Here is a 12,971-nt window from a genome sequence, read left to right as displayed (position 1 = left end):
TTATAGTTGTATAAAAACGTATTTATTTCACAGTACATTGTACATGAACACTGTAAAAATAGTAGAAACTGACATACCCTCATACTCTATACGCGAAATTATGTACGCTATTTGTGTATATGGCAATACCTCAGGGATACATATATTGATTTAGTTGAATGCCCTATCCCTTAAGTATATCTTATTGTGTTGCTATTGTTGAACCTGCGTAAGTGAAACAACATCTTAAGTCTCCTTTATGATGTGGCGATTACATCTGTAACTATACTTTTGACTATTTTTTCCATCACTACTTATCTTTTGTATCCCGGAAATTTTTATTGATAATTCTTCAATATGTATCTATGGAACTAATACCATTCTACAATTTTCAGCTTCTTACAGAACCCTTGAGTTCTATGTTATTGTTCCCTTCCACCTCATAGCATGTTTTGCTTTGTCTGCCTAGCAAACCATTCGAAGGCAGCCATCGACGCGGATAATTTCCCCATTCATAAGCGGATTTTCAATGATCGTTTGAACTATGTGAGCCAGCTCATCGGGATCTCCCAAACGCTTCGGGAACGGGATTGTCTCAGCTAAGAAGTTCTTCACCTACATGGAAGCACGCAGAAAAAATTATATGTTTTATTTGAATGTACATTATCGTGATGGTTGCCGCCGGAATTATTAGAAAGCGTCAAATAAGACATCTTAGCCTTTTACAGTTAAAGAAACGACCACAACAAATATAAATAATTGTACACTTTTTGAACTATTACTAAGTAGTAACCTCAGTCTCCTTCAGATGATAACAACAACTACTAGCCTTCGTATAGCTCATTGCTTAGCCGATGGCCAGTTTGCCCGTCTTTAACATGTTTTTGTGCAGAGTTCAAACATATCAATATAGTGACCTGAGAAATAAACCAACAGGCACATTAATCGAGAATTAGCATATTACTATACCTTATCTGGGAGGTTGTTTAAAAGGGGTGTGTTAAACAAACCCGGAGCTACGGTACACACGCGGATACCCTGGAAAGACGAGAGTTAACTACATGAATGATTTCTGTTATTTTGCGATCAATCAATAAGTCCTTCGGTTGAAATAACGTTTGCCATACAAAGCAAGTAGAATAACATTCAATTTTTTCAAATTGTATTATTATTATCATTATTATGTTTATTAATAACGAAATTTTAAAAAACGTTGAGCTTCGGAGCATGGGATACGTCGTCTCTATTGTCGATCCTAGTATCGGACCTCTGGGCCTTCGGATGGATAATAGCCAGACGAATTAATACAAACACCTCTATAATCTATCAGCCATGCCCTTAGTAACAGTCCTAATATAACAGTCACTAATATTCACTGTAGATTTAAACACGATGAGCTTGAAAAAAGAGAAAATTATTTTTACTAATATTTACCACTACTAAATATTTACCAATTGCGTTGGTAAATGCAAATTTACCGTATTAGGAATGGACTGAATGGAATGCCGGACAGGAAACTTTTGCATGGGTGCGATCGCTTAAGTTCTCAATGTCAGTCCGAGATGTAACCACGTTTAACTTGGGCAAATATTAGCACACGCTTTACCCGCAATACATTCGAAGCTGATCCCCATCGTGCCATAGGCACTATTGTTTATTGCGAATCGGCAGGCTTTCACCTTAACAAAAATAAATTTTATGCACAGAACGCCCGGCGTGCAGTTTACTCTACAAAACATTTATCTCATACCTGATTGCACAGATCTCTCGCCATTGGTACTGTCATTCCGACGATGGCACCCTTCGATGCGGAATACGCCACCTACCGCCAAAACAAATAAAGAATATTCCTCTATTTCCGTTTTTTGAATCGCGAAATAGTGATGCAACAATAATTCAGTCAATTTACATATAGATAGATGTACGTCGTGCTTATTATAGGATTTCTACGACCACAGAACGCCTGACATATTTATACGTCCATGAATGAACTTTGTGCTAAAGCTTTGTGTCTGTTTATCCGAGCCAAACGGTACTCAAATCAGCTTGATCATTGAGCACCATCGGGAGTGGACCTGCGCGTAAAATGACGCTAACTGGATTAATACGTCCTTCCGGGCGCAGTTTCTTCATTCTATAGAATTTGCTTTTGTTTGGTGATTGTTTGCCGAATTTTCTGACTCTTGTCAAGTCGTAAAGATTGAGCTGAGCGCCTTCCTAGTGGGGTTTTTTCTTGAACATTTTTTTACTGACAAAATGGCAATCGAATGTTTACATGGGAGTCTATGTAAGAGGGTCGTTTTCGATATCAACGGAGAGCTCTTGCCGGGCTAACTCGAGATGTAATGCATTTTTCTATCTTTATATATCATCATCCCTTAGTTTTGACAGCGTCTCAGAGACAGACTTCATGCGCCAAACAAAACGTCTGATCCCATTCACGTGCGTTCCGAAAACAAAGCCACTCACCCAATACTCGAAAAGTTACGTAATTATGTTGCAAAAATCTAGCGAAAATCAACGTATCACGAAAAAGACAAATCCAAAGTTGACTAAGCTAAATCAGAACTCGTTGATGAAACACTTAAAAAAGGGTAAAGGGTTAGGTAGAGACGCATAACTGCAACGAAATAGTAATTGTCCATGTCTATTTCGATGTAACATCAACAAATCAGATAAAACACTGGCAAAACTATCCGTTGTACAGCTAGAAATCAAGTTCGTTGGATTTGTTAAATTCAAACGATCCTTTAGAGTGCACGGGTTGAGCTGACTCTTTGTAGGTCGCTAGATTTCTATCCTGGGAAAAGCTTTACGGATTATCAACAAACGCTTTCGCTCCTAAAGGATTAAATTTTTATATTTCATAGAGTGTATTAATATTAATTCGGTTGATCGTAGACGGTGGCCAGCAATTTCTCCCCATTTTGCACATTTGAAAGTAACACGACATTACCTCTAAAACAAAGCAACACCAAACACCGGACGGCGATCAGCACCCTTCGCGCCAATATATTATGTATAATTTTGTGAAAATTATGTTTCGTGAATAAGTGTGCTTATCGTATGTTGCACAAAAAACACTATTGCAAAAGAGCGACTAGGTTACAGCTATTAGTTTCTTAGCGGTGTCGTCTCGATTATAAATATAATTAGTTTTTTACTTCTGCACAGGTAAGATATAATACGTTTAATAGCAAAACAAACGCAGAACCTTAAAATCTTTATATTAATAGGTGCGCAGGATAAAGTACTCAAAGTATAATACGTTTGCTCTCCGTCTTCTCTAATCATATCATGCATATGTCGGACAGAGCAGGTAGTCTGGCTAGAGCTCTAAGTGACGAAAATCTACAACCGAATGCGAAATTAAAGCATACTAGAATAGTACGGGGCCTACCTGTCCAATTTGGCCTTCGAAGGCAGCAATTGATGCGGTGTTAACAATCACGCCTCGTTGACCATCTGCATCTGGGATGTTTTTGCCCATCAGGCCGACAGCTAAACGACAAACGTTGAAAGTACCGACGGTATTCACTTCGACTACCTGCAACTCGTCAAAACAAATAACACTCATCATGTAATCAATTCATTTTATTCTATATGTTTTGCACATGAGTACGAAGTGTTTAATAAAAAAAAAAGAATATCAAAGGATTTTCCTTTTACCTATTCGGCTAGGGCTCTGTTAGAGATAACCTTTAGATTCGCGTTTACGTTCAGTCAACTCAATTGTCCGAACTATAAGCATCCCACCTTCACGAACCCTCGCCGGCTGTTAGAGGACACAAACTCGCGCAGACCGGTGTTTGTTTAGGTATCATCGAGACTTCACACAAAGGCATAATTAGGTCGGATTCCGATTATAAAAATCGAGCCAACTAACCCGCTTGAAATCGGAGAGATCATGGGCCAGGTCTTTATTGAAGTTGTAGATCTTGAAGGCTACACCTACACCGGCGCAGTTGACTGTTGCATCGAGTTTGCTAAATTTACTTTTCACCTGTTCCAGAGCGGCCTTAACATCTTCTTCCGAGACCACCTGAGAAGAGTAGATGACACAGACGCTCCAAAGAGTAAACAAGGCTCCATTTGAATACGCATAGAAATCTACTTTGAATACATTCATATGGAATAGATGTTACTTTTTTTTTCTCTTGTGTAAAACTTGTACTTGTATATAACAGAAAGTTTGTTTCGGGTGGCAAACAATATCACCACACTGACGTCGATAATACTAACGATTCTAGAAGTAAACCAACATGATAGCCTTGTTGAATTGAGTATCGTTATTTTCACGTGGCGTCCATGTTGGATTGTAAGATTTACATACACTTCCAGGCGTAAAGATGCAGCTTGCTGGGCCGAGTTCTTTGGCTACGTCCTCTCCTTTCGAAGTTGGCAGATCAAAAATAGCCACTTTAGCTCCATTTCGAACGAGACGGGCAGCCGTTGCTCTGCCTAGACCTGACGCTCCACCGGTGATTAATGCAACAAGGCCCTACGAACATACAAATCTATTGAGAATAAAACAATTAAACTATCAATAAGAATTACTTGCTTCCGACTTGAATAACTTATGACAAGCGTTTATCTAAAAATGTGTTATTCTAATATGTATAGCCGTACCTTTGTTTTGAAAGCTCCAAACCTTTATAACGCTGTATATATAAACATAGTTATTTGACATCTGTAAGACATACTTAGCTTCCTTCGTAAAATAGAACTTCTCGTTTGTACTGCTACATTGGCAGTCCATGATCGCTATCAAATACAGTAAACAATTTTGCTTATCCTCACTAACAATGTGAACAAGGCTTAGACCCAATTAAGCAGAAATCAACTTGTTGGTGAAGGCGTTCAAATAAAAAACTTTGGAACGGGCATAATTCACACGTCCGATGCATACTCCTACATCAAAATTGACTATCAGAAGAACTTAAGTCATTGCCCCCTCTGTTCTATATTATAGGAGGCAAAAAAAATGCAAAAATGAAAAACAGATCATTATTTCCGCGTTAAATATGAAACTATTGACACAGTACATCGTGAGCCCAAGCGTATGTTAAGCTCAATTATCTATCGGGAGGTACATCACACCCTGTAGGACTTCTCATTGTGTTTTTTTCGGTCAGGTGCTTCGTGTTGTTCTCATGATTGGTAATTCTGCGAGGGCATTCTCACTTCAACCTTTTGCCTTCTCTAATCTTGCAGGTCTGATCCCTCTTACACGTACTGCTAACTTGTTGCTATGTTAATGCACCCGTCAAGTCTTCCACCTTCGTCTCTTCTATCGTGAAGCGTTCCCGACTTCTCATCGTATATCGACAAACGCGAGTGGACATCTGTGTAGACTGATTAAATGACACTGATGGCTAACGCCTAGACTACGCATCCTCTCGTTGCCTTTCAGCTAGCTGTGACTTTGCCGAGAACTGTTTTAGTCTCTTAACACGTAGCAGAATCCTGCTAGCATTAAGCTTACTCCAAGCACAATTTTCTCTATACATGATAGGGTCTACAGCACTATACCACGAACAGCAAACAAGTGAGTCTAACCTATGATACCCTCTTGTTTTAGACAAACTAACTGAGTTAGTGTGCATTTACTTCAAGCTAAGCCTGACTCATCGGACTAATTATAATATATTCTAGTCAACTAAACACTCGGGTTTACAGAGCCATCCATATACCCTCTATGCAATTTTCTCAATCGCCTTATAAAGAAGAAACCTATTCTTTATGCCACAGGCTTTATGCGCGATGAGCCTATACAAATGTTAGTAGCAAAGCGAGACCAAAAAACCGTACATTCTAATTTACATGACTATAGTTCTCACATTGTAACTCGTAGAGTTGCTGTGATCGACGCTAGATCGGTGTTGATGATCGTTCCTCAATGGGCCTTTCCTGTTGCTTTTTCATTTATCCTCTCAACGCATATACTGTGTCTCCATTCTCCAAATGTCTCTTTAAGGTTAGACCGCTATGTTGTATAGCCTGTAGGTAAAGGGCGGTGATCCTGTGGCTGTCCTTGTCTGGCGTCAATTTTTCGCCCATTTCCCCATCTCTCTCTCTCTCTCTCTCTCTCTCTCTCTCTCTCTCTCTCTCTCTCATATACACGCGCCCACACTCATTATATATCCCTCTCTCTCTCCTTTTCCCTGTGTCTCTGCCTCGTGCTTGCTCTTTTATGCTGTAAGCTTACTTCCACCACGTTTAGCGTATGCCTCGATCTAGGCGTTCCGAAGAGGAATAATGTTCTTTGTATGCTATTACCGACTTCGCCTTGTTTTCAAGGTTGGTGTTCATAGACGTGAGGGGATCGTCAGTACTCTTCTAATGGGTGGAGTTCAGCGGAGTGGAGTTCTTCCCTACCTCGCCCCCAACCTGTGCGATGTGGGTATCTCTGCAATTCCCTGGGTGTACTACCAGCTCACCGGTTACCTCTCATCTACTCATTCTGCTGAGCGACTACGGATAGCGCCGACGGCAGCAGCCCCGGAATTTTTTTCGTTTCATTCAAGGTCGTCGACACCAGGCCTCTACGTCTTTATCGCTCGCATTCTTGAAAGCGTGGTACAGGACACCGAAGACAACTATGAAGATTCGAGCAGTTTATCAGGTCGCATACTCAAGGTCGCCTAGGTAGCCTTCATTGTTGTTGTCGCCGTCATCATTCTTGCCTATTTGTTCATTCATCGTTTCTCGTGCGAAAGGCCCCGTAACTTAGTGCCATAACGTTGTATGCTTTGCTTCACAGCATAGCCACACGACAGGCCAAGGCTGTACTTCATTTTTCGTTACAGCGTCCTATCCCTTCCCTATGCCAAATGCTTAGCAATAAATCGCACGCAAGTTTCTACGATTCTCCTACCACGTACTACTCATTTTACCTATCACAACTCGTGCAACACTCATTGTATGCCCGATCCTATTCTTCTCTTTTTTGTTTTCTATGGTTTATTTCTTACTTCGCAAAGAGCATTCTCTAAGAACATTCGTTTCCTGTTTGTTCATTCGTTCGCATTGATGTTCTTGGTAGGTCCTACAGATTCTCAGATACTAGTACAAGGAAGATTGTAGCTTTGTCTCAGGCCCTCGAATGGAAGATGGATAGGACGCCGAAGGAACTAGCCGCCCAAAGACAGGCCGGCCGACATGTGCGGAGCAGGCTGTTGAAAAAAGCAGTACGGCCTTGCTTATTGCTATGCTCCAAGAAACAAAACTGCGTTACAGGTAAATGTCTCGACTTCACCGTCTCTGCTAAAACTGTTTCTCATTGCTAACAATATATCAGTTAGCACCAACATAAAGATCATATTGGCAGACCTACATGACCCATAAGGACGTTAGCGACATTTTCGTTAAACAATTTCAAGTCCGATACGTGAACGACTTTCAAGCAAATAAAGAAACGAGCAGAGTATTGACGCGAGAAGATAGAGTAGACACCAGCTTTAGCTCCGCTTGCTCTCAGTCAGAGTTTTCTGCACTGGGAAAGTGTATATCGGTAGGGATCGACGAAAACAAGAAATAAAAGGAAGGTTAGCAGAAATTTCCTATTAGGCAGTATAACACGACTGTAAAGTCGACGATATATATTAGCCGGCAGGTAACCAATGCCGTGTATTAAACAGACCAGATGATTATAGGTACCAAAGGAGTGATAGACGAGCCTAGATTACATATTCGTGTCATGTAACCGGAACACACAACAAAATGTTATATAGTTAAAATTATCAATGGCAGGAAAATTAAGAATTCTATGTTGTTCCGGCTAAAACCGATGAGGATTATAAAACGCGTGTTACGGCTGGTGGCCACAGCTAAAGGATTCAACTCAAATTCAAGGTCTTTAAAAAAAGCCAAGGGCGTTTAAGAAACGGGATAAGTAAAACACGGACTACTTTTAACCTTCTAATCAATTTGAACATTTGCTTTGCTGCAATTGGTGTAGTCACCTGAAGATAGATAAAGCCACTGTCTCAAAATTTCCGTTTTATCTATCATTTACCTACTTCTAGTATGGCATACCGTTATACAACATCCAACGGAATTTAGCCGAGTCTTTCTTTTTCCAATGGGATTGCAGTGAAACCGCTTTGATTTAACTAGGTTTAGCGATGATCTCTCTGTCGATCAAATGCTGACCTACGAAAGGAAAGGCCATGTATAGTGGTAAAAGTCCTGCAAACGAAGTTCGTGCCTTGGATAGGCAAAACATAGGATAATCAAAAAGCTACCTTCACCGATAATTTGTTTATGTTACGAAGAAATATTTCTACGATAGAATACAAAAACCGTTCATGCAATTCATGGTAGCTTCAATGAAACCACAGCCAGCTGATTTGTATGTGTGCTATACGGTTACGCACTCACCGCATCTAGTCATAGCGAAAAAGACAAAGATTCATAGCGCGCATAGGCAAGTAGAAATGGACACTTCAATTGGACAGACACGATTTCGTCCTATCGGTCCAGCTGTTTAGTAGAGCTCAAACAAAAAATGTTCCCGTATCGATCTATTGCAAACATTTTGCGTATCGATATATGTAGATCAACAAAAATCTATTGTCAATTGTAGCCTGGTTAATTTTACGAGTACTCAGTCTGCTGCAGCTTTATCCGTTTTTCCTTTCTCTCAGTTTGGTTCGGTCAATCAAAACAAGACATTTCTTACTTGCGATAGTGATAAAGGCTTAAAGCCCAATGCTTTTACGAGTAACCAGATTATTTACAGGCCGTATCCCTGTCGACCTAACTGCCACAGGTCATCGCCCATAAACTGCACAAACCCTCAGAATCCCAAACAGCTGTCACACAGGCTCATCAGACAACCACCTCTGTGGGCTTACATGGGCTTACATCCTTTTCGCAGTCAGTCAATGTTTTTTTCAGTTCTTTATGCGGCCAAACCACTCGCCAGCTAACCATAGAAATAGATAATTCTGTAACGGGTGATCATCAGCTTTTTGACAACAACCGTCTTCGAACATAATCCAGAAAAATGTTAAGGATGCTATTTTGCAAATCGATGAAACAATCCCTCGATTGAATTAAAATAACTACTGCAACATTACCACTATCATACGTAGGCCGAAAGCAAGTTTTTAGTGAAAAATTTAGTTCTAAACGACGTCTTTCCAATAACGTCATCCAACAAATGATTTCATACAAAATAATGTTAGAATACCTAAAATTCTAAATCATGTCTTGATGGAGTACGGTGGCAGCAAGGCTTACTGCAAATTGGTTATGGAAGGAATTGGAAGAGTGCGGGCTCTGATACACTAAGCAGTTGATCGATATCTAAATATAGTGAGGCTTCGCTCTATCCAAGGCGCAGCAGTTACCATTGTGCTCCTATGAGCATCTTACAATTTAACCCAGTTTGTCTGCTGCATTTGGGAGCTTTTTTACATACATATTACCAATGGCTACATTAGGCGGTAGTAGTATTTTCCACCACAGCCTAAGCTTTGCGATCGTGCATCGAAATTGATAACGGTTGATTGTAATGTCCCTGGCACCGAGAGGTAAACCGTCCAGCCGTTAGCATGATTGCTTGTAGACATCTTACTAAATCAACTATCAATTAGGCTGAATAAGTCCAGCAGAGAAAATAACGGTGTATCGTACAGTTTTACAATATTGCCACACAGATTCTGTCTCAACATTAAGTTGAACTCGAGGGCTATTTCTGGAAAAAAGTAGAATAAATTCGAATCAGCTGTCTGTATGGATCTTCTGCACTAATGAAGGTTCTTACCGATCAACACCTCTTGCATGCCACTGATTAGAAGCGCAGACAACCTCTAGCAGTGAGACCCGCATTGCATACTAAAAACATAAACTAAATAACGAAATTTACAGAGATGTATCCAGTATCACTGTGGGTTTTTTACAAATTTATATGAAGTTTATGCTTATTAAATAAGTCAGAATTTGCATTTTTTTTTTATAATGTTATAGCGGTAGTAGTAGTAGTAGTAGTAGTAGTAGTAGTAGTAGTAGTAACTTTTAATACAGCTTTTGCTATCACCTAAGCACTTAGTCCACGAATTTGTACCGTCTCTCATTCTTCCGTACGTTCTCCCATTTTTGCTCACAAATTATCATTAGGTAAATTTCCGCTGCTACTATCTTCGGTGTTGTATTTTTAATTTCCTGTCAGTAAGTAAGAAAGTTATCGTAGTGACAAAAGAAAGCGTTTGGTTTAACTTTTCGGCTGGGCTATGTTTATCGACTTCCATTAACCGCCTCACCTTAAACTTAAAGTTTTGGCGAAATAAGTGCTTTCAGTGGATTCGATCCCCAATTCCTGCTGTAAGAACTGCAAATTCTACGTCTGCGATTCTACGACTAAGGCGGTTCGGTGTTTGTCTAACTAATTACTTGTTTTAAATAAAGGTCGGGAATGATTTTAGTTTCTTATTTACGCCGCCTGTAGCGTTCAAGAAGACCACTGTATTTTCCCGCTTTAAGTTAAATACATTAAGTGAACCAACAGTTGAGAACTCAATTTCTTTACTAATAAACTTTGTTGCCACTAAACTCTCTAGCGAGAGATTGGCGAAGTTCAATCTCTACAAGTGACGAGATTCGGCTATATACGATATATCTCGTGTTACATTTTAGCCATCATACTGCGTGTCTAATTAAACACAAAGTCATATGAGTGTACGCAATCTTCACGCGTTTTATTATAAAAGAATCAGATGTTAGCTTCAGAATTAGCTTGTAGAAAAAATTATTTTATCCAAATTATAATAAACTCTCATTTGAATATCAAAAACGTTAAGCTATTGTCCTCCCTTATACCAGCAAAGGTGATTTTCAATGTATACAATATGCCAGCGAAAACGTCTCTTATGGACGTGTTTATTCAATGTAAATGCCCTTTGTTGTAATTACGGTTGAAACGGAGCCTGGACCACTCACCCCTCACTTTGAAAAATTTCTTTTCTAAATTTACAGAACTTGTTAATAGTAACCGCGTATCAAGTATCGCATAAATACTTTTTACACAAACGTATCTAGCCTATTAACGCTGTGATCTACTTGTAGATCGAAAATCCCAAACACCTCAAGGCTCAAAAGCTTCAAAAGAAGTACGAAAAGCCCAAAAAGAACGTACCGTTGCACTTACGTGAAAGGCCCAGCCCAAATAGCGACCATTAATTTTCTTCGGTAAGCAGCAATAATTTTTCCTTCGTACTCCAACAATATCGGTAGTAGCTTTTTGTGCTGTTTCCTCTAATTTTCGGATCCTTTCAATTCATTCCTAGTCGAGCAACCGAACAATTTTATAGCCTCTGGCGGAATTAGTCTGAATGAACACATCTAATCTTCGCTCATACTCCGAAAGTGTCTCTGCAATAATAAGCTTGTGGTTGTGTTTCCAAATAAATCTACGTTGTTCTAGTACCAACAAAAGTGCATACTGAACCCATTCCCGTCGCAACAAACAACTCCCCAAAATGTAATGCATGTTAGGCGGTTACAAGCGAATCCCCCTTTTGAGTTAAAAAAAACTTTTGAACTACGCGCCACTAGGATATGAAATGTTGCTGGTCAGTACTCTAATTTTCTAGAAAATTGCAAGCGAAAACCGGTTGTTTACTCCAGGACAAATTAGTTCGGAAGAAAAATATTTTTTTGTCCCGAAAATCAACACTCAATAGTCAAGTCTATGTTCCTGGAAGGCTATGGCGCTGCAAAAATTCATCGAAGATTGGTGGAGACATTAGGCAAGGAAGCCTTAAGTGCAGTAGATATATGGCGCAAACATTTCAGTGACGGATACTGGAATGCTGAAGCCCAGCCAAAAGGTAACCAGATGTTAGGATGAAGCAGCAAGAACGCCTTACTCTTAATGTGATCGGGCAGGATTCTGTCGAAAGGTTCTGTCAACCGAAATTGGCATTTCACATGTAACGCGCTACAGAATTACGGATACAAATACGAAGAATACAAATAACGAAAAAATAGAAATCGGGTAAAAAAATGGGTCCTCTGTGAATTGACTCTAGGGCAATCGGAAATCCGTCTGTAATACTACACTATTAATTTGCGGAATTTTTGCTAGCAGCAAATTTGCTTTAAGCATACGGTCGCCATAAACGAAGCATGCTTTAATCTCTGTGGCTAGCTGGGAACAGATCAGTCGAAAGTTCAATTGTGGGTTTTCATTCGACTCTTCGGGCTACTCGAATTAACTCTTACGTTGGTGCTTGTTTGTACATGATAGTTGAGATTCTCATTAACGTACACGAAGAAGAAAGGGTAAAGTTTGCCAACCAGCTTCACAAATACATCTGCCTCTTTATTATAACTGACGCACCACGTGGCGGTAACTTTTTTTTTAAAACAAGTTGATATTATCTGTTTCAACTAATGTTCAGTACTCACTGAATTGTATTTTCGTAATTAATTCCTCACTGAATTGTAATTTATATTATTCGTCTTTATTCAGCTGATACAAAGCACATTTAAAAATCTAAATTCTATTCGTATTCTTAATTTATAAGTGGTCTGGGCCATAAAAAAATGTTTCATTGAATTCTCAGTAACAGATTTATATATGCGCAAAGGATCTCATCTTGTAAAGATTCTGACAACAAGCAATTAGTTATAATGCAAGACACACCTTTACAGCGCGAACTTGTGACATGCCTGAAGTACCGTTTAGTTCATGAACTTAATGCAGGACCGCAAGCAGTTCCTCTGACTGCCTTCTGAATGATACCAAGTGGAAAAACTAGCCCAATAGTTTCTCGCTCACACGCTGGGGTATTGGTTTTGAGTAAGCTTTATAATTTGTAGATCCGCGCGTAAACTCTACCCGCTCGTTGTAGCTAATGCGGTCGTGCACAACATAGACACCGAGCGGAAATTGGCCCCCAATACAAAACAACGCACTAATGACGATGATCAGATGTACGTCTTCCTTTCTCTCTTTCACTTTTTTCAAATTTTGTTACCGCGGG

General features: G+C 39.7%; 1 protein-coding gene across 1 annotated transcript; it reads right to left on the bottom strand.

Moving 5' to 3' along the window:
* scu (hydroxysteroid 17-beta dehydrogenase 10) lies at window positions 1-12,854 on the bottom strand. Its single transcript, XM_022834795.2, has 7 exons — window positions 12,632-12,854; window positions 4,313-4,480; window positions 3,866-4,021; window positions 3,380-3,526; window positions 1,730-1,801; window positions 949-1,017; window positions 1-594 (listed from the first exon to the last, which is right to left on the bottom strand). The coding sequence occupies exons 1-7, from the start codon at window positions 12,653-12,655 to the stop codon at window positions 445-447; spliced, it is 786 nt and encodes a 261-aa protein (XP_022690530.1). The 5' UTR covers window positions 12,656-12,854; the 3' UTR covers window positions 1-444.
* Between the last annotated feature and the right edge of the window lie 117 nt (window positions 12,855-12,971).

This window comes from Varroa jacobsoni, unplaced genomic scaffold, assembly GCF_002532875.2.
Source record: "Varroa jacobsoni isolate VJ856 unplaced genomic scaffold, vjacob_1.0 scaffold_549, whole genome shotgun sequence".
NCBI classification, from domain to species: Eukaryota; Metazoa; Arthropoda; class Arachnida; order Mesostigmata; family Varroidae; genus Varroa; species Varroa jacobsoni.
Note: the sequence above shows the minus strand (reverse complement) of the source record. Positions and strands in the feature narration are given on the sequence as shown.